At 42.0% G+C, this 22775-nt stretch overlaps 2 protein-coding genes across 2 annotated transcripts in view; one reads left to right on the top strand and one right to left on the bottom strand.

Moving 5' to 3' along the window:
* LOC110980246 (unconventional myosin-XV-like) overlaps window positions 1–4777 on the top strand; it is a 66963-nt gene extending 62186 nt beyond the window's left edge. The window contains exon 53 of the mRNA XM_087138617.1: window positions 206–4777. Within this exon, the coding sequence (XP_086994743.1) occupies window positions 206–898 (693 nt within the window). The 3' untranslated portion in view covers window positions 899–4777. The remainder of the gene's footprint in view (window positions 1–205) is intronic.
* Window positions 4778–5589: 812 nt separating this feature from the next.
* LOC110980357 (uncharacterized) lies at window positions 5590–21458 on the bottom strand. Its single transcript, XM_087138616.1, has 6 exons — window positions 20844–21458; window positions 16264–16368; window positions 15634–15768; window positions 9918–10109; window positions 9023–9100; window positions 5590–8769 (listed from the first exon to the last, which is right to left on the bottom strand). Exons 1-6 carry the CDS (start codon window positions 20920–20922, stop codon window positions 8675–8677), a joined length of 684 nt encoding a protein of 227 aa, XP_086994742.1. The 5' UTR covers window positions 20923–21458; the 3' UTR covers window positions 5590–8674.
* Between the last annotated feature and the right edge of the window lie 1317 nt (window positions 21459–22775).

The following is a 22775-nucleotide window of genomic DNA, read 5'->3' as shown; positions in this document are numbered from 1 at the left end:
CACCCATCTGGGTGAGATATTCAGTGGTAGTGCTTGTACAGTTGGAGGTCACTCTGTTTCTGTCTGCTTGGATTTCTTGTGTATTTTGGAAATTTGTTATTTGTACTGTAAGAGACATTTTCATAATTTGATTCTGCCTCTCTGTTTTCAGTTTCTAACCTTATTGCCAGAAATGCTTTGAATACCTTCTTGCTTTTGTTCTTAGTGTACTGAGATAATCAACGTCATTGGTCAACATATCCAGTCGGAGATTGCTGCCAAATCCCAGCAAAATCAGTCTGACAACATCGCTGATTTCAACAACATCAGATCCCCAACGTATCCCCCTAGCCAGGGCCAGGAGAGCCCCAACAATCCCGCCAAGCGATGGGGCGGGGTGGCCATGCCCATCCAGTCAGCTAACGTGATACGATCCCCGAGTGCGTTGTCTGATCGCAACCGGGCGGCCTCACCCCGTCGTAAGCCAGAGCGCCGACCTTCCCCAACATCATCATTTGATGGTGCCACCGTGCCAGAGACACGCCCATTGTCCTGGAGGCAGCAGGAGTCGCCCTCTCCGTCAGACGGGCCCACCCACAACAGAGTAAGGCAGCTGGATTCCAACTGGCTGTTGGCTCCCAAGGGTGCTGAGAGAGGTCACGCCCGGGTACCGTCCTGGGACAGGTCCACCGGCAGTGCCCGTGACTCCCTGGAGGGGGATCCGCCTCCTCGCTCCCCTGTCGCACCCCTCTCGTCGGAGAGCATCTTGAAGATGGGGATTCCACGATCTGCCACCTCGAGACAAACAGCAAACAAGGGGGCACCTACAGCCAAAAATGGAGCTATCAGCAATGGCAACATTCGGAGCAATCGGATGGGCAGAGGAGCAGTGCCTGGTGTTTACTCAGGGAGGAAGTAAGTAATGGTTGCCACGGTGATAGTACTGATCAACATGGTGATAGCATCATCATCAAAGCAAGAGGATTAGTGAGGTAAAATGGGAAACTGATTCTAATGGAGATTAGAAATGATGCTGCTTTCACACTTATTACATTTGTATGATCCCTTGATTTACTCTGCCTGGGTTCATTTTGTTGTTTGTGTCTCTTTGTGTACTCCTTGAGCGTGACTCCTTGGGCCTGACTCCTTTCTACATTTGATCGCTTTGGAAGAACAGACCATGTGAAGATTGACTGACAGATTAAAAGATTGCCTGATGCATATCCCACATTGTGGGATTCGTGGGCGCAAGTGGTTTGCATGCCCATGGCTTTAAGTAAGCACAATTCATAGAGATGTGAATGCGTGAAAACCCTCTTTGCATGGAAGCTGGCTTGGGAGTTTGCATGTGTGCAAGTAGTCTCCCTTTTTCACTGTTCAGGGAGTTATTTGTATTCAAAGTTCATAGGGTGGGAGGTATGGCAGTGTTTGTAACAGCATTTTACTTGTTAGCTCGTTGTTAACAATCACAATCAATGACAGGTTTTGCCTGTATACCGGCATATGTTCATAAACACTGTATACTCAGTGCTGGGATACTGTACTCACTGTATACTCAGTGCTTGTCTAATGAAAAAATCACAAGTCCACTCGGGTGGGACTCGAACCCACGACCTCCTGCTCACAGGCAAACCCGTAATTAAAGTAAACATCTCCTGATGCAAAGTACATCTTGAAACAGCCTAATGTCTTTTGAGTTTTCAAGCTTGCATGAATTCACCTCGGGTGGTCACGATCATTTCCATGTCTTAAAGGCTGGAATGATTAGAAGATTCTTTTATATTATAAGCATTTGCATCTGCAACATGAATTCTTTGGTCACTTTTGTTCCTCGTTAATAATTCCTCTGTTCAGAATTGAAGGCTAGGTGATAATGCCAATTGTGGGTAATTGTTCTTTGAGTTGCAGGATAAATTTTTCAAAAACAGTACTTAAAAGATAGCAAAAAGCGAGAGCTGTAATTCATTACTTATTGAGGATTTCTTAAGATGTAGATGCTTCTATGTTTATCTTATTAGGTCCCCTTGAGGTCATGTGGAGACTTATAGATTGGGTATGCTTAACACAGGCTGAGAACTATTAAATTGGAAAAAAAAAGATTCCCTTGATCTTTATTGTGTCACCATAATGAGGTTGTTCTGCTCTGATAAATCTGGAATATCTGAGGCATACAGCTGTAGTCAAACGTTCCATTCATATCTGCTTTTTTAATTGACAGACTCAGTAATTCAAAACTGCCTAATATGCTGTCATTCTTATTAGCTTTGAAAGAGAAGTGTTTAAATGTGAAAAATTACATTACATAAAATGGATTATATTTTTGCTGATGTGAATTCACGAAATGGTTGTGCCAAATATTATATATGTAGGACCAAGCCTTACTTGTAGAAAACAGACACGTGTGTGTATTGATATGGCACTTTGAGCTATTTTATTTAGTTACATATGCTAAAGCAATGTGTGATTGACTTCTTAATATTAATGATATTTGTATTCAACTGTGACATGCAAGTTATTTAAAAAAGCACTTGTGTAGATGTAAATAAACTATGAAGAATTTATTTGTTGATGGTTTGATTTTGTAAACTGCCAATTGATGTATACAGCTCATGTACGGTTTCTTGTGTATTAAATTAATCGGCATGGTCATTTTCAAACCATAAGTTTGAAATCATCATAGTTGTGGAGAGAACGTATTTTAAGATTTTGAGGAAAAAAATTATTAGTTATACGTTGAGGCTTATAAGTACATGAATGGAGTGCACGTGTACGTAAGTTTTTGCCTTTTATGCAAATGCGTATTAGCTACTTGTAAGCAAATGATTTCACTATTCTTTAGGTGCTGCAAATGGAACAGGTTTCGTTTTTGTAACTGAGAATTTGTTTATTCAAGGGAAAAAATCTAAAATCTCCCAATACCCACCTGCTAATGCTTTTATTTGAAATCAGGTCGTTCGTGTTCTGACAGAGATAGCCTTGTGTAGCCAGTAATGGCGAGGAGTCCAGAGGGATATAATGTCTCAAAGCCTGAGATAAACTTCTTTGGAGTCCAGTTGCACAGTATTGGCATACCTTCGTTGTTAGAGGTACGCAAAGTACTGTGTTAATTGAACATGCCCCAAGCATTGCAATGGGCTGCTGAAAGAATGAGCCAGTTCAGTATTCCCCCAATAAAGGTCATCAAGAACAAAGCACCTGATGATGTCACACCAGTTTACTGTCCAACCTGTTCAGTTCATGTGAGCTAGCATATTGGGCCACTCTGATTGGGGTTGATCTTGCATGTGTGTTAATGTTCTCCAGTGACCTTTGACATGCTTTCTTTTTGAGTGTGTGCTGCTGTAATAACGCTGGCTCATTCTGAGGAAAAAGACTGCCCAACCTCCCCACCCAGTCAAACTCTTCTTCTTAAGGCACTGCCACCAATTTCCTGCAATATCTACTGGCAGTTTGGTTCTTTTTATTATTTCTGGCTTTGTCGAGATAGGTGTGCTTGTCAGAAACAATGCTCGCTTCTGCATGATGTTAAATGGCAAGGCTTTTGAAAATTTGAGTAGGATATATCCAATCATGTCGGAAAATGTACTAACATTGCTTGTTTAACTTTATTTTTGTACAAATTGAAATCAGTACTTTGATAACTGTAAAAAAAAGAGAGGGGTCATTTAACATGTTTTACATGAATTGCCGAATCTTTAAGTTGATTGAAATTTTTTTACTTCTTATGCCCGTCAATTCAAGCCAAGAAAAATGTTAATAGTAATACATGCCTTTTGAAAATAATGCGTCTTTGAACTTCCTCTGTATTTAAAACTCCATAACATTAATGTAGAGCTTTCTAAGCAGTGCTCATGTATGTGCATGTCGTACAAATCATCTATCAAAAAAAAGACGATCGTGTATATATCTGTTTGAATCTTCAAATTTTAAGTCATGTTTCATAAAGCATTTTTGGTCATATTTTTTATTAAATCAATCACAGAAACTTTTAATCAAAGTTGGAGTTACTTTGTTTATCAAGTCACAAGCACCATGATAAACAATACTTGAAGTGTAACAAGGATGTTTCAGTCCAGACTGTTTAAGATGTTACAAAGTGCATGAGATCTTAAAGGATTTTGCCAGACTCAAGAAGGTAAAGTACGCCACTGTGGGTTGACTTTGGGCTCAGCGCCCCTTGGAAGTTGACTGATGCTTGGTCCTGGCAGAGTGCTTGATGTGAGAGGATATGGGAAGATTCTTGGTACAGACTTATCCACTGAGTTAGGATATAGCATTGGTAGTTGATGTACTCAGAGACACTTAAATGTTTATACTCTTACAATTCTGCCAGTTGTGGAAGAGGTTGATTGCGGCCAATCATCAAGAGATCATTCAGTTCCTCTGACATGAATCAATGTATTCCTTTAGAAAGCAAGTAGGACTGCCATTTTGCCATTAAAGTATATCCCACATTTTGATTTGAAAGCTTAAGGTATGACAATGTACTTCCGTAACATTGATACACAATTATCAAATATGTTGCAAAGGTACGAGTGCATATTGTAGTTTGTTACACGTATTGGAACCCTTGTTTCATAGTGCTTTTCTCTCCAGGATTTTAGTTTCAATGGGTATCCTGCATGCATATATATGTAAAGTTAAAAAAAGGAATTAATTTGGCAAGTAAATTATTTTAATCATTTGTATTTTATTATAGAATTGGTGATTTGTTAATTTTTATAAATCAGTTCTATAAAATTTCATATAAATTTGATATTTTTGTAATAAATTATTGATCTGAGATTTGCAAGACAAAGACCTTTTTTCCCATTAGCAGAATCAGTGAAAGTTACACTTTCTGTGCACTATTTATACCTGACGCAGTGTCAAACACATTGCTGTGTTAGTCCTACTGCCTTGGTATGTTGAGTAGTTCTCAAATCAAAACAAAGGAACATGTGCACAAAGAGGCAGAAATGGTAAAAATTCCACTCCGTGCTGGAACAGAAGAGATGGCGTCTTCTTACACAGTGGCGTCCCTTTGGAAGGAACTCTTCATGTGCGTGCACTGATTTTATGCACATTCGTGCAGGGACGTGCAGAGCTTGTGTGACCAATGTTTAATCTCAAGATTGTATAGCATCACATGGCAGCGCAAAATGGAGCACTTCACCATGAATATGCGTAAAATGTTGTGATTGCATGGGCACCATTTGAGCGAGCAATATGCCCGTGCAGTGCATGTTAATGCATAGGTGCTGCGACAGGTACACACACCTGGTGCACCTGCACCTGTGCATTAATGTGCACTGTGCATGTGCAGGCATATCGTTTACTTAAATGGTGCTCGGGGTGATTACATCTTGCGCCGCTACGCAGCGTTGTACGATCTTTGGTCCAGTCACATGTACAGTCTCCACCTGTGCACCAGTCAGTGTTGTGCACCAGCTAGGTCCAAGAACTTCCCATTCCCACCAGTCTGTCTCTTCCCCAGGTGATGAGGGTTACTTGGAGCAGATAGTTATGCCCCTTTGGCTTGATTGGCACAGCTTTAAAGGTGATCATGCACCAAACAGAAACCAGCAAGCAGCCAAAAACATACAAAAGAAATAACAGAAATCACAGACCTCATGCTGCAGCATTTACAAGCATTTTATTGGAGTTGCAACATTTAAATTCTGTGATTGTAAAGTTATAGTTAAATTTACACAATATGATTCTGAGTTTTGTGGATGCCAATAAAAAAAAAGCAAAAATAAAACCTACATTCATTCAGCGCGTATAGTAAAAAGAAAGCCTATTACATGGTTAAATTCATTTATCATGCTTTTTTGATAAAAATGAGCAGCTGTCACAGAGAGCATACTGTTTTAAGACAGTTTTTAGTACTGAGTTCACACAAAAGCTGAAGGGTTAAACTTACAAAAGCAAGACTTTGCAAAAAATTCATCCAAAGGCTACGCACTATTTACACAAGGTTACTGGGCAGGATATCAGCATTTGCTTTAATTTACTCTACACAAACACAGCAATACACACAAGTCAGTTGGTATTAACTACACCTACTTGATTCAATGAAATAAAACTATTTACTATTCTGTTCAGAAATATGAAGACAAACTCACAAGTGGGTTTGTCACCCAAGATCAGTTACACATGTCTAAGGCTTATCATTCATAGAACAATAAGCATTGTTATATCGTGTCATGATGGATTACTGCGATTTCATCATTTTAAATGCAAATGTATTCAGTTTTAGAAAATGATTGTTTTTGAATACGCCATCTCCTTTTAGGTAAGTTTCTGTACATGTAGGGTCAAATAAACTGCAGCTTTGCTGAGCAAGTCTACTGACACGATACAACAAAATCATTGACTGCTTTGATGTGGGACATGTTTTGGGGGTTCTCTCAAGAAGCATTCCACACTTGTCTGGTGCCATGAATCTTTACAATGTGAAAATGCCATGTACCACATCAAAGCAGTCAATTGTCAACCCATCTCCATTTTGCAGGCTGTCTCCTGAAATTGGACTCTGAAGGAAAAGGTTTGCTAGAAATTAGAACTACCCAACCACTTGGAACAGTATTAATTTTCTTCAAAATTGTGAAAATCAAACTCATCCTAAGTCTCTTTTGTTTTTGTTTTTCTGAACCTGCAAGCCAAGTCCTTCAATCTGCAATTACGGAAGCAAAACCTGTCCATAAAATACCACTCAATCCCATCGCTGGGCCTAGCAAAGTCACATTAAAATCCCAAAACAAGATCAAACCTTAGACGTGAGATATGAAAAATTACACAAAAGCCGAAAAAATACAAACAATAGAAAATTTATGACAGAAGTGACAAATAAGAGGGAAAATGCAGACATAAACAAAACCAAAAACAAAGCTTTCACAATCTAAAAGACATTTCACAAAGCAACTTGTCGAAGGCCCTAGGATGGGATTAAGCAATAAAATGCTCCATGTATTTATCACAATCTGTTTCTGCTCAGAGTTTCTGTGAATTACAGGAAAGAAATACAGGCCCACAATTTAGTAAAATATGTACACATATCCTGGATTTTGAACAAAAAGGTTCTGCATCATTCATATGAGAACTGTTTTTCAAAATGGATGGAAAACTTTCCTCTTATGACAGTTCTCTTGGCTAGATGATGGCACTGCATTTTAAAAGGAAGTGTACAGACTTTGAAACTCCTCAAATAATGGGATGTACAGAAGAGGCACTGAATGTTTTGTTTTCCTGCCAACTGTCCTCTTGATAACACCAACAAAACAAAACAACACTGGTAACCATAGTAACCAAAACCTTGTCAATGTTTCTAGCTGGTCCCTCTGCACAACACCCATGGCAAAAAGAGATTGTCATAAATACTGAAAGTTAATATACCTTCTGATTTGAAGTTTCCATTGTAACAGGTAGGCATCTTGTCGCTGCTTGCATTGTGGCTCTTACAACAAAGCCACAATGCTACGACAGTGGTTAGGTGTTATCGGTGCCTACTACACTTTTTATGTACTACATACACTAAAATACACTACGTATAGAGTTACATCAAATGGTATCAACGTACCATGTGACCATACAGTTTTGCTTAGATCCGCCACTGTTACAGTAGGCAAGCACGTGCTTAACAATCATAAAACGTACACTGTAAACCAGACAGTGAGGTTCACTGTAACTTCACCATAAATTCTTTGTCAGTTGGCACAATTGTCACAATCTGGGCCATGTACTCACATTGTTATCGTGCCGGTTAATCACGGAGTACTAGTCCCACATTTTTCTCACACTTTTTCTCAAATATCAAAGTTCTGAAGACTTGCCTGTGACTGCAATTACAGTGTGTGGCGCTGTGGTTTTTGCCTACAGCAGTGGCGGATGTATGTTTTGGTCACCTAGGTCAGTGAGATCAGCCTATACAATCTATGGTTATGCTGCAATGCACAAGCAAGAAGGAAAATATTTCATGAAAAACTAATCTACTGCATCATCTGCAGAGCATTTAATTACTACAGGTGCTTAATATCAGGTAAAACCACACTCAAGTTTATACTCCTGGTTCTTTTCAGAACCACACATACTCATAAGAGATATATTCCTTCGCATGGTGCTACCGTAAGCCTTTCCATCTATTGCTGTCTTTCACCATGAATAGCCTGAAATTCCATCCAAGTTTTTACTTCTTTTATTGTCAAAATTTGCTCAAAAAGCTGATTTGAAAAATTTGTGCAAAGTGGCAGTACTTGAATAAAATTGATCATGAGGTTTTATTTACATTTTTGTTGAGTGTTCATTTTATGTGATGTGAATCGTCTTTGAACAGTTTGTGTTTACATGTAAGTGAATAGCCGCACCTGATTTCAGTTAACATGTACAAGTCTTCCATGTGGGTCGTTCTATAAATTTAGGATCTGACATACATGTGTATGTGGCATGTTTTTCTGTCCCTGTTACACCTGACCTGTGCAATTTGTTAAATGATATCATTGACATTGATTTCTAACTATTTTATTGGTTTGACTGGAAAGTTGCATTACTTAATCACTCTTGGAGAGTAACGAATGTGTTTTTAAACTTACTAAATCATTAATCAGATGTAACAGGGACAGGAAAAATTATACCCCAAATTTAAAGATTGACCGTTATCATAGGGTCTTGCTTACACTGAGACAGACCTAACACCTGTCAAGAGCTTCACGGCAGTCTAGTTGTCAGGAGCATCGTTATCCACAGAACTGAATGGCATCATTGGATGCTGCTCATGCCTTTCAGTGTCCTGAGTAACGAGGGCACGATGTTCTAGGGAAAACATTGCCAAAACAGACGAAGAAAAAGGGAAGAAGTTTTAAAACCCACAAACTCTACAGTACATGTTCCTTAGCCCTTTGAACTTCTTTCAAGTGTCTGTTTAAGAAATGCACTATCAACTCTTTGTTTATCTGTGGTGGAGAATGCACTTGCAAAGGTACAATAGGACGAGGGATAATGGGTTGACAGAAAGTGTGATGTCACACAGGGAATTGCATTTATTGTCAAATACGCAAAGCCTCACCTCTCTTTGGACGGTAGCGTCTGTACAGGAAAATGCACAAAACCACTGCCAAAAGGATGACACCTAGCCCTATCACACCTAATTAATGACAGACAAACGAACAGATTTCAGTCAGTGAATGATGATTTGAAAGCACTTCAACATCTGGATGCGTGTAATAATTAAGATTGTGTCACGCATGCATAGTTAAGAGCGTCTCAACGGGTTCTTGCCGACAGTGCAATCCAGTTAGCCCCGCCTGCAGAACTCTGCAGCCCCACATGTCACACGTGTGTGCATGACTCAGACTTTTATGAATACCCGATAGACATAAATCACAGCTATGATTGGTCAAGAGACCATGGGGCGAGGCTTAATGGCTCCGTCTGGTGGATGGATTCTGTCAGACACCTATGATCGATGCGTACATATATAAGATATACACTGAAATGTTTCACATGTTTACATGAGAACGAATTGAAATGACAACCAAAAGTGCAAGTGACTACTCTGCAAGGTGCAATGGGTCAACTGTTAGACTTTGCTTTTCTTTTCAACAAATTCTACTGGTGGTTGAACTCGAACTCCACAAAGTTTATGTAAATTCATTGCACATTCTTGAGTTCTCTAGGTTTTCAGTCACTCACAAATCCTGAGTTAAAAAAACTAAAATCATAAAAGGTTGAAATCAGTGAACCTACTTTTTATCTACAATTTTGATAAACAGAACAAGCTAGTTTGATATTTCAACAGTCTCTGCTCAAAATAAAGAGTACTTCAGATCATTTGAGAATATTAAAAGCAGTGTGTACAGTCACAGCAGGTCAGCCTAATTGGTGTAGCACTGCTCTCTTCTCAAATAACCTTGCCTTGTTTTAAGTAACAAACTAGCTCATTCGGTTGGCAATATTCCTACCGATTGCAATTGAAACGTAAGTCTGCATGCTGGAATAACTTGTAGTGGTGTTGGCTGACAATGGTGAAGTCATGAATGACTTCCATGTTGTCTGCAAGACTGTCAAGGTGGTCGGAGGAAATCTAGTAGTCTCCAGGTGTGGAATGCTCGTGACCGTCTCTGGAGAACTTGAACATTTCAGAATGCCACCATCTGTACAGAGCGATAAGAATTTTTTGACAATCAGTGTTGTAGCCAAGGTCACAACCTCTGAGGCCGAGGCCAAGACCGAGGCCATAACCCCGAGGGTGAGGCCAAGGCCACAGATACCAAGGCCGAGACCGAGGCCAGCTTTTGTTATACATCCTAACAACAAATCAAATTGATCACTCAAAACCAGGTCAAGAGGTCAAGATTTTGTTAGATGTATTACTTGTTTATTTTGAAGTCAAATGGCTGAATGGCAGGTTACTGGTGAGAGACTTAAAGAAAATGCTTGTTACATCTTAAAAACATTAGGGTCTCCAACATCTCCTGGGAAAGTCACAACACTCATTCATGGCAAAGTGGTAGATGGGGGGCTAGACTATGGTGTGCGTTAGACTGGTTCGCAAACAGCAAGGTGCTACATGTGCAGCGGTGGCCATGACTGTCACACGGAAGTTACGGAACGTGTGCACATTACGTGATTTTGGTTCAACGAGGGAAAAAAAACACAAAAGGAACCCAAGAAAAGAATGTTCCAACTTGCAACTTGACGTGGATGACGCTGCTTTTATGTTCATATATCCTAATGAAGGTCAGTAACTGTAAAAAGATAAGAAAAATTCACACTTATTGATTGAAAAATACGTGTTGAATTGTAGGGAAAATTGGGTGGCCTCAAGCCGGCCTCGATTGATTAGTCGAGGCCAGAGATCTCTGAGACCAAGTCTAAGGCCGAGGCATCGCCCTCTGAAACCAAGGCCAAGGCCGAGGCCATAAAAATCGGCCTCGAGGCCAAGACCTTGAGGCCTCCAACACTGTTGACAATTTCTTTCTTTGCAAAAAACAATGCCACCGATAAGATTTGAAGCTTTGCATGGTGGAAGTTAAATGAGCTGTAGGTTTGCAGGTACACCACAGAAACTATCCTTTCAGAAGAGGTGTGGTTCTGAGAAGAACCGGTGAGTATCGACTCATCGTTTCGGCCAGGATGCTCTGGCCGTCCTCAGAAGAGTGTGCTGGACTCGAGTGGTGAGCCAGAGGTAGTGGAGCATGGAACAGGATCCATGGAGTAAATGGCCTGCTGTGCATGCACTGGAACATGCAGGTGTTGAATTCTGTTGTGGGATGGGGAAGCAGAATTGGCAGGATATTTGGTTACGGGTACACCGGGGCGATTGCTGGGTAATTGCTTGTCCTTGTGGGTGTGGAGTACAGACTGCAGCTTTTTGGGTGCTGAGTGATGGACTTGGATATTGGCCAATGGTAGGATACTGCAGAGTTGGTGGGAAGTGGGGCCCAGGTAGGGTAGACATACTGTGGCGATGGGGTGCTTGGCTTCTGATAAAGGAGACCCTAACGCCATGGGGGAGGAGGGGACTTCGGGTATGTAGGAGACCCTTGCATCCTGGCAGGGGGTTCGGGAAGGCAGATGTTCTTGTGTTGGTATCTGTCCAGTGGGAAGGCAGTCTTCATGCACTGGAGCTCTTGGCGCAGGTTGTTCTGGTTACAGATCTTGAAGGCTCTGCAGACAAGAGTGTGGTTGACTAAGGACTTGATGGCTGGGTAGTGGAAGGATCTCTGGTGCAGGTATTGATCAGTGTGGGTAGGCTGGGGGTGAATACGGTGGTTGAGGGTGCCATCAGGGTTCTCAGACAGGTGAACATCCAGGAAGGGGAGCTGCCCGTCTTGTTCTTGTTCCATGGTGAACTTGATGGTGGGGCGTTGCTCGTTGAGATACTCATGGAATTCTTAGAGATGACCTTCACCATGGGGCCATATGACAAATATGTCATCAACTTAGCACAGCCATTGAGTAGGTTTGAAGTCCGCAGTGAGGAGTGATGACGTTTCAAGTCTTTCATGAAGATGTTGGGTAGGACTGGGGAAATAGAAGATCCCATGGAGGTCCTAGCCGTCTGCTCTGAGACCTTGTCTTGGAACCAGAAGTAGCTGGATGACAGAAAGAAGCAGATGAGGTCGACAATCTGGGCGGAGGAGAGAGCTGTACAGTCAGCGAGAGAGGGGTTGTCCAAATGTTCACTTTGTCGAAGCTCACCCTTACATCGGTGGGCTGGAGTGAGAGATTTAATTCTGGTGAGCTCTCATTAATTGGAGAATCCCTGGATGACACGATGGGACGGAGGGGGATATCTGGCTTGTGAAACCTGGGCTGACAAAAGAATCTGGGACAGGATGATGCCAACGGGCAAAAGCAGTAGTTCAGAGCTCCTAGGATGGTGTCAGAACAGTGGAAGGCAAGGAGCTTGCAAGTGATGCATTTCTCAATGGCTTGGGTGGGGTTCTTTGGCAGAGGACAGCAGGTGCAGGATGTGAGCACATCATGTACTTTGGTGTTAATAGCCAGGTCCAAGACTACTGTTGCGTCGCCCTTGTCGGCCGTAATTATGTGTATAGTCTTGTTGCTGCAGAGATCATGGAGGGCTTCCACTTCGGGCTTGGTGAGGTTGGACTTGGCATGGCGAAGGGCATGGTGAATCTTGACATGGATGAATATCTGCCGTGGTCTTGTCGAGCTTGCATAGAGCTGACTCCGTGGCTTGGTTGATGTCTGCTGAGCGGATAAAGTGGATCGGGGTGGCAAAGTTCATGCCAAAGGAAAGGAAATCTGTCTCTCGGGTGACAGAGGCCGTTGGCTGAGGTTGATGATGGTGTTGTTGGAACTCATCTTGGTTACAGAGGTGGGCTGGGAGGGATGACGATTGCCTTTGGGATATAGAAGATCCGTTTGGCTGGAACAGAGATATACAGGATCTCATATTCCAATTGGAGAGACAAAGGTGCTTCTGAAGTTGTTTGCTACGGGATGAGGTGAACGAATGGCGGCTGGTGAGGGAAAAAGTCAACCAGGTCTCCTCCCTCACCCAGTCCTCTATGCACTCGCCACGCATCCACCTCATTCCGCAGCAAACAACTGCGGAAGTACTTTGGTTTCTTCAATCAGAAGATGAGATACTGTATATCTATATTCCAACACGTTGAGCCAAAGGCCCACCTCAGTAACCAGGAGTAGTTCCAACGACACCATTGTCAACCTCAGCCACTGGACTCTGTCACCCGAGAGCCAGATATCCTCTCCACTGGCATGAACTTTGCCACCCTGACCCACTTCATCCCCTTAGCTGACATCATCCAAGCCACAGGGCCAGCTGTACGCAAGCTCAACAAGACCACAGCAGATGACAGCCGCGTCAAGATCCACCACAGCCATCACCACGCCGAGTCTGCCAAGTCCAACCTCACCAAGCTCGAAGGGGAAGCCCTCTGTGATCTCTGCAGAAACAAGACTATACACATCACAGCTGACGAAGGCAACACCTCAGTAGTCTTGGACTTGGCGAACACCCAAGTACATGATGTCCTCACATCCGGCAACTACCGTCCTCTGCCTGAGGACCCCAACCAAGTCATTGAGAAATGCATCGCTAGCAAGCTCCTCGCTCTCCACTATTCCAACACAATTCCAGCAGCTCTGAACCACTGTCTCTGCCTATCGGCATCATCTTCGGTAGTCCAAATTTCAAAAGCCAGATATTCCCCCCTCCCATCGTGTCATCCAGTGGGTTTCCCACTTACAAGACCACCTACTTCCTCGCCAGCATCCTCCAGCCCTTGGTGGGCAACACACCTCACCATCTTACCAACTCCACCCAGTTCGTGAAGCTCACCAGAATTAAACCTCTCACTCCAACCTACCGACATCATGGTGAGCTTCGACATAGTGTTTCTGTTCACTAATGTTCCTACCAAAGAAGCATGCCACATTGGAAAGTTTGGACAGCGACCCTCCCTCATTGACTGTACAGCTCTCTTCTCCGCCCAGACAGTTGACTTCATTTGCTTCTTTCTGTCATCCAGCTACTTCCGGTTCCAAGACAAGTTCTAAGAACAGATGGCTGGGACCTCCATGGGATCTCCTATATCCCGGTCCTAGCCAACATCTTCATGGAAGTGTTTGAACATCATCACTCCTCACTGCGGACTTCAAACTTACTCTATGGCATGGTCAAGGTCATCTCCAAGAATTCCTCGAGTATCTCAACCATCAACACCCCACCATCAAGTTCACCACAGAACAAGAACAAGATGGGCAGCTCTCCTTCCTGCATGTTCCCCCGTCTGGGAACCCTGACAGCACCCTCAACCACCATATTCACCCCAAGCCTACCCACACCGATCGATACCTGCACCAGAGATACTGCTGCCATCAAGTCCTTAGTCAACCACACTCTTGTCTGCAGAGCCTTCAAGATCTGTAACCAGAACAACCTGTGCCAAGAGCTCCAGTGCATGAAGACTGCCTTCCCACTGGACAGATACCAACACAAGAACATCTGCCTTCCCGAACCCCCTGCCAGGATGCAAGGGTCTCCTACATACCCAAAGTCCCCTCCTCCCCCATGGCGTTAGGGTCTCCTTTATCAGAAGCCAAGCACCCCATCGCCACAGTATGTCTACCCTACCTGGGCCCCACTTCCCACCAACTCTGCAGTATCCTACCATTGGCCAATATCCAAGTCTATCACTCCACACCCACAAGGACAAGCAACAACCCAGCAGTTGCCCCGGTGTATACCGCATTTCATGTGAATGCAGCAAGGTGTACATTGGAGTAACTGGCAGGAACCTCCCCACCAGGATCCAACACCTCCAGTGCATGCACAGCAGCCATTCACTCCACAGATCCTGTTCCATGCTCCACCACCTCTGGCTCACCTTTACAACCCAGCTCTCCACTCGAGTTTGGCACGCTCTCCTGAGGACAGCCAGATCTTGGCTGAAATGTTGAATTGATACTCACCGGTTCTCCTCAGAGCCACACCTCTTCTGAAGAGATTGATTCCATGGTGAGCCCGCAAACTTACAGCTCAAGATTTCAAGGTTTTGACTTCAAGAATTCTCCATCTTCATCCATCTTATTTGTGTTTGCTATCAAATACAATAAAACACAACAAAAGAAAACAAAATTAAAGCTTAAGCAACTGAGAAAGTAAAGTGCAGCTCAGTTGACCATTTTTCTGATTGGTCTCTAGTTTACTTCATTCTCCGCTCCCATCTCTGCATGGCCTACTGTAGTAATACCCAGTATACTGGGTAATTTCACATAGACACTGACATTTTGGAAGAGATTTTCACAGTGTATCCTGTTCCATCGTATGGTGGCAGTAGGTTAGGACGTAAACTCCAATTCTATCTCTTTTGTTGGAAGTGTCCATCTATCAAAGAGATTTACTTAGATCAGGTAAAGCTACATGTACATGTATATATTGCCTACCGTGATAACCAACACCTAAGGGTCATTCCACGTCGATTCAAACACTTTCCAGGGTACATTTCACATATTTTCTTGAAATTTGCTGAAATATTTTGTTTGTCATGGTCATGTGGTTTGTAAGTTACAGGTTGCTGAACTTTGACCTTTGGATTTGTCTTTTATAACTTTGAACATCTGTATCTCTGGATAAGACTTTCAGACAGGGATAAATTTCATGTTCAATTAAACAAGCCCTACCTTGGCATTTCACACAGTGTGGATTATTGGTGATATAACCACACACACAACTTCCACATGAGACGCAAGTCGCCACCCCTTCATCATACACATAGTCCCAGCCAAGGTCATCCTGGCATTGTTTGTCCTCGTCATCTACAAATGATTGAAGAATAGCCAGCAAATACTCTACTGAGTGGTTTAAGTGTGTAGATATTCATGTCTCTGAAACACAGTGCTTAAAATGAGTGGTTTTGAATAAATAAAGTTCCTCCTCTCAATTACCACAACATCAAGTGTTACTGGAATAAAATTAGGAAACAAGCCATGTGGTAAAAATGAAACCAGTTTGAGTTGATGCAATCTCACCTATTAAGATTTCACTTTGATACCCCATCAAGGAAAGTTTGAAAGCTGATTCTCTCTCTTCTCATTTTCCTAAGGCTTCTCTTAATGTACATGTACTTGCAAAAACTACCAGGTTTTTGTTTGCCTGTCTGTTAAGAAAATACAGATGTCAAATACAGTGTGTACAAAAATAGGAAAACCTGTGACTTTTATTGCAACTGTGGTGTGCACAAGATTTTGCAAAAATGAGAATTTTCCACTGAAAATTACACAACTGGGTTTTCTTGAAGTAATTTTACTTACAAAGTTCAGGCTGAGATTCAGCACCAAGAGGTGCTGATGTAGAAAGCAGCACACATGCCTGAGATAGCCACAGGAAAGTGAAGAGAAGACGGAAGCAAATGCGAACTGTGAAAAGAATAAAAATAGGAAAACTTATCACTTGGTACTGGCAGCATGCCATCTCAAACTCAGGGAATAAAAATCAAGATGACTGAATCTTTAAAACGACACAAATTCACGTGTTGGATATCACTGTTAACTGTACTCACAGGTGCATGGATGACTATATGATCTATGCACAGTGTGCTCATGTCCTGTGAGGAATGTACCCAGGGAAAGGGTTGAATATTATAATTTCATCTAGAATGAGATGCCCACTCCGTCAAACCAATTAACTTTAATCCTAACTTTCTGCGACATCATCCTTGCAAAACTCAACACCACTCTATTTGTGGTATGCCTAATCATATATAAAACATACAGTGCAGCAGTCATCTCAACAGATTCCAACAAACCCCGGTGTTGGAGTTTGGCTGGCTTAGGACGGGTTAATATAAACTGCCCTCATTACATGTACCCTCCTATGGCCCAGTAAAATCAGAAACAAAATTAAACACAAAACAAAAATAAGACAGGTACATGTATGTTTGCTCTCTTTTCTGTCCTTGCCAAGATGATCCCCCCCCAAAAGTCAAAATACAATGTACATGTATAATGTAAACATGACAACATAATGCTTATGGTGAGAGAATGGGACACATGAACCCACCGGGTGGTTACATTTACGGAGGGGGGGGGGAGGGAGGAAGCATGTACAGTGAATCGCAGCCTCTATCACATTTGCTGAATCATGCCAGTGGTACAATGTACCGGTACATGTACGTGTAACAAAGCAACTTTGGACTGCTCTGAGGTGTAGCATGGTTTGCATTTAACACTCCATTCTTTGCCTTGGGTGTTATGTGTCCCACGCATTGTGAAAATACTCTATGTCCTGCATCACAGCAGCTAGCAATTGTTCTCATATCAACCATCACATCATCGAATATGACAGGAGGAAATACACATACATGTACATTATTTCCCAAATGAGTTTAAAGGGTAACAGAAATTGAAAACATTTAGTTCATGTGAAGTATTTCAAAATAACAATAATTACGTAACCATTTCAAAAACATCAGAAATTCAATGTTTACCCCATTGATTGTGACCCCAAATGAATGAAAGGTCATGCTTTTCCCCGCCCATGAAAAAATCCCCTTTTGGCCATTTGCGCTTCCAGCCTGATTGGATGGCATCATCGCAATGCTGACATGTACAGTGTACATGTACATTTACATTGCACACAGTACATGCAGTATCGCATGCTTGCAATAGACAGATAGACTACATTGTGTTTGATGAAGCTTGATAGAAATAAGACACAGGCCTAGCGAAAACTGAGACAGAGTTGCCTGTGGGCCGAGTCTACATCAAACACGACGTGGTCTATTGCAAGCATGTGATACTGCATGTACTGTGTGCAATGTACGTGCACACTGCACATGTCGGCGTTCTGGCGATGACGTCATCCAATCTGCCTGGGAGCGGGAACGGCCAAAAGGGTATTTTTTTGTGGGCGGGGAAATGCAGGATCTTTTTATTCATTTTGGGGTCACAATAAATGGGGTAAACATGAAATGTTACTTTTTATTGTTATTTTGAAGTACTTCAGGTGAACTAAATGTTTTCAATTTCTGTTACCCTTTAAGGCATGTCAGTCAAACAATGCTGTGCATACTACATATAATGATTTGAAAATCACGAGGCCAAGAAAAGAAAACAAGCTTCTTGTCCTATTCTTTTTTTAATGGAGACTGCTGCCATTTTTTGGTATCATACAAAGGGCACATTCAAACATGCAATACCATGCATACCTGTACACGCAGCTACATGTACATTGTAAGCATGCAACAAGAAAGTGTACTGGACATGCTAATACCAGCATATACATATGGCTAAATCTTCCTTGGATGTGCTCAGATGTTGCCCGAGAATTTCCTAGACTCCTTTTGGAGATACTTTTGGGCCTGACCACCAGGAGCTTTTGCCCCATCTAACATGTTCTAAAAGCACTTATTCAACAAAAAAGAACAAAACTTAAACAAAACAAAGAAAAGGGTGGCAAGCAAGGCCAGAAAAAGCTGGCAGGGATGAGAAACCAATTCATTTTTTCCACTCACCCTTCTCATGGGGTTATGCAGCAGTAGTGTGGCAGATTTATTGCTGCCTGTTTGGATTCAATGGTTCAGTTGCTGTCTTTCCCACAAATGCCGCAGAAGTCTTTAAGTATACGTAGTTTGCATTGAGAAAGAAATGTCAAGACCATTGTATTTCTTTAAGTTACATGTAAATTGTCACTGGCTACAGCATTTAATAGTACTTACATGTACCTTTAACCCCCCCACCCCACCCCAAAAAGAAGTGGGGTAACATGTACTTCTCACGTTTGACAGTGAGATAAGAGTCTTCAAGTGGAGCATACTAAAAATATGTGTATGACTTCTTGGGTCTACATTTCCCATTTAACTATTTTGGCTACACTGACTAAATGAACCAGAAAGTAGGCCACTAACATCATAATGTACCTCACTTGAAGACTCCTAACACTAAAACTTGGAAAATAACCTCAGTTCTGGTGCTCTTGAGATCAAACAAAAACTGGGGACTGAACTGTGAACAAGCATCCACAGGGAACAATGGCCAAAACTGATTACACCAAGGACTCACCGTCACTTAACTTCTAAAATGGGATATCTAAGCAATTATCGCACAGGTTCCATGCCACCTGTTTACAAAAAAACTGTGACAGAGTGACGGCAAACTACATGTGCCTTCTGTGTCAAAAAGTCCCACATCTGGCCTAAAAAGGAGTTCTACATCTGGACATCAGTTGACATACTGTGAACCAACCCAATCTGACAATTTCCAGGCATTTTCTTAGTACTTCCAAAGTCCTAGAACTTGCATTGGAGTAGCCATGGGCCCCCAGGACTCTTACCCCCCCCCAAGAGCCTGGCTGCATAGTCAAGGGGGAAACTTCTCCCTTACGAGATCTCCTACCCCTCCCTCCCTGAGAGAGCCTGGCTATGCTGTCAAAATTAGAAGAAACTTGAACTTCGAGGCACCCAAAAGTTTTCCATGCTAAACTTGACCTTTTTGGACATGTACTTTCTGATGATTGATAAGTTTACAGAAAAAAACCCAGCAATGATCATCATGGCCCATGATAGCTGTAGTTGATTCCCCTCACGTGACACACTTAGACGCTTCCCCTCAACTTTCCTCATGTGGTGTTGCCAATTCAAATTTGCGGAGTTAAGTATTGGTGCAATTACCTTCATAGTACATGTACATGCTGTTGAACCTTTGTGTACACTTTCAGGCCTGCATGTTTTGCCTGGATCCGAATCGCAGTCAGTGATCTAACATTGGTTCACATGAGACACCAATACCCACCTAATATGTAAAGTGAACCAGCTTTGGGTTCACCGATCCAGATCTCTGTGAAACAGAGGTCAGAGTTCCATACATATATACAGATGCCACTTGACACCCTGAGTACAAATCCTATGAGACTGGTCTGAAAAATTGTGTGTTTTCTAAGTAAACGACTTGTTTTTTTTCCTCCTAAATTGAACTGAACATTTCTGGACATGTTCTTGCTTTCTGAAGGCTAACAGGCCATTGTAGGGAGTAATTACTGGTGTCCATACATCATGGAACTCTTCCCCAAAGACACCCTACGTGTCATGAAATAATAGTCTGAAATTAAAAAATGGTAGCGTCTGGAAATTGGGCACCAATTGAGCTGAGTGTTGCGACATCAGCATTTCATAAATTCTTCAAAGCTGACAAATTTTAGTAAATTGTTATTACCTCCACTCATAGAGGCAAAAAATCAAACTGCTCCAGGTTCACATTATTCTTCCCTTGTTTTGGTGGTGAGTGCATGAGGTGGGCATGACTCAGCAGTTTCCTTAGCTAGGGACATGTATAAATGAGTGACAGGGCTGTTCATTTGAGAACTCATTTCTTAAATAGGAAACTGTGATTAAAATTTGTCATTTTCCGCATGCTCTGGCTCCTCTATTTAATGTTCAATTTCAAGTTTTTTGAATTTTCAAGTGAAGATAACATTCAATTCATTTTAAAAAATTGCACAAATATTTATTATGAAATAAGAACAAAAATTTTATGAAAATATGGATTTTAAGCTTCTCGTTCAAAATCTACGCTCATTTTTGAGTACAAAAAAAATCACAGTTTGACCTGCATTACACATGCAGGCCTACAAAAAACAATTTTCTTTGCTTTACAGGGACCGATTGAATCCAAAATGTTTCTGAAACCTCTCCTATATCACGTGCATAAGAAAACAGAAAAAAAGCTGACAAGTCCATAACTTTGATAAGCCTCCCTACCTTATAGTTATAGCTAGCCTTCCCATACCAACATGACCGCCCACCACTGCACAGGGTATCAAAAAAGACAATAAGCCTATTTCAATGGGTCTACGGTCGCAAACTGTACATGACAGGTAACAAACACAGGGGGCCTACCTTTCACGACTCGGTCCAACATGACTGGGCAACCGGAAGATCCCACCACCCACACTCCACAGGCACAAGCTGCTATCATTTACGTAGGCCACCCTGACGGTACAGCTTATTTTTCAATTATTTCATAAAACTGTCTAATACCATGGGAAAACAATTGGAAAAGATGGAGGCTTTCCTATACAGACCGGAACTTCGGCAGTTTTGAAAGAAAAATGACGAAATTTTGGTTCTAGAAGGTTCTTCAACCCTTGTGCAAGTGGTTGCGCAACATGCGCCATGCAGTGTTACGGGTTTTTCCCGATTACAAATTCAGATATCGCGCGGCCTAACTTTACATCTATTTCCCAGACGCAACGAATGTGGCTACCCTCTTTCCATTGGACTGGTCCCCGTCCCTATCCGCCCCGAGCTGAAGTGCACCCCCAATCGGCGAAAGAAAGACAGGTGGTTACAAGCGGGTTCTTACCGTTGATCTCCATTATTTTTATAGAGCGCTAATGGCGATCTATGGTGTTCCATATTCTTGCACACGTTCTGCGTGTACGCAAAGACCATACATGCCGGAACACGTTATGCGTACTCAGCGTGCTCCGCACATTGATCTCCATTATATAATGGAAATCAATGGCTCCGCATCAAACGCGCATATACTTGCGTGCCTCGTGGCGCGCCTATGCGCTGAGCACAAAAAAAAAAAAAAAAAAGCCTCGCCCTTTTTTTCCCCGTTCGGAACAGATTATGTGACCTATCTTTGGCCGTTAACCAATACTCAACTTCATGTCCGTCTCAGGCGTTGACTCCAAAAACCAATCCCCGATTGTGGGCCTGAAGCATTTAAATTAAATAGAGGTACTGTAATGTTTTTTGAACAGAACCATTTGAAAGGTAATTTTTGAAAACGGGTTCGACCTTGTGACTGAAAAGGTATATTCTTAGCTCTAAAATTCAAGACCGAATGAAGAAAGAATGCCCCAGCCGAAGGTATGGAATTCCATATCTGCCGTCGCCCGTCGTGCGTCGCCCGTGGTTTTTTTGGTCACGATTGCGCAGTGGTATTTTTAACTTTGACCCTTGATTGTTTCACATGTATGTCCTTGTTCGATCGATCCACCATGCCTGACTCTCATTTTAGCAATAGAACTAGAAGATGGACATGTAATCGTTTTTGCAGTTGCGCCAAACTCCAATGGAAAGAAGAAATAATATCCTGACATCGGTTAAGTAACGTGTATATGAAATAATACCATTTTGGTTACATAAATAAATTAACAAAATAGACTTTTGTTGGGGTAGATTGTTTTTCTCGATAACTTAGTTACTCTAGACGTAACTTTACTCGTTAACAGCCTGACTTTAGGTCTATAGCCTATGTAATATTTCTGTCTGTCCCTGTACGATATTCCACGGAACGGAATGTAAATAATAGATTGTTTACAATGTTTGATTCCTTAATAGTTTTCAAAAGAGACGAACTGATTCAACATTATTTTGAGGGCGGGTATACCTATGATGAAATCTGTTGTATACTCCAAATCAGACATGACTTTAGTTGCAGGTTGGCTCACAGAAGTCTTTTAAACAGTAACGTTACTTGTTAGCCCCATAAATAACGCTGATATGCTGGACAACCTGTTCTCATTGGTCTATCCACCCTGGCATACACACCCACAAGAACCAACACGTCATATTTTCTGAAACTTAAACCAAGTGGTTGCCCCCTAGCAATACATTTAATAAACAGCACGTCTAGTATTTCTGGAGTTCAAGGTGAAATTGAGAGGACAAGATGGAATATCTGTATCGGTTGGAAGATTTCTTCCTGGAATTTGATGAAAACAAGTCGGCACATTTTTACAGTATGCAAATCAGAATAACACTGTGGATAAGTTGGCCGGAACATTTTTGCTTAAAATGTTTTTCCCCCAAAAACAC

This window comes from Acanthaster planci, linkage group LG07 (genome assembly GCF_054643075.1).
Source record: "Acanthaster planci isolate LZ-2023a linkage group LG07, COTS_SCS, whole genome shotgun sequence".
NCBI lineage: Eukaryota > Metazoa > Echinodermata > Asteroidea > Valvatida > Acanthasteridae > Acanthaster > Acanthaster planci.
This window is presented reverse-complemented; position numbering and strand designations above follow the sequence as displayed.

What these genes read in the sequence shown, in the direction of transcription:
- LOC110980357 (XM_087138616.1), bottom strand. Translation starts at nt 20,922, where the DNA reads ATGATAGCAGCTTGTGCCTGTGGAGTGTGGGTGGTGGGATCTTCCGGT. An exon ending in GTTGGACCGAGTCGTGAAAG is followed by an intron (nt 16,369 to 20,843) that starts GTAGGCCCCCTG and finishes TTCTTTTCACAG; the next exon opens with TTCGCATTTGCTTCCGTCTT. An exon ending in TTACGTTTCAATTGCAATCG is followed by an intron (nt 9,101 to 9,917) that starts GTAGGAATATTG and finishes GTCATTAATTAG; the next exon opens with GTGTGATAGGGCTAGGTGTC.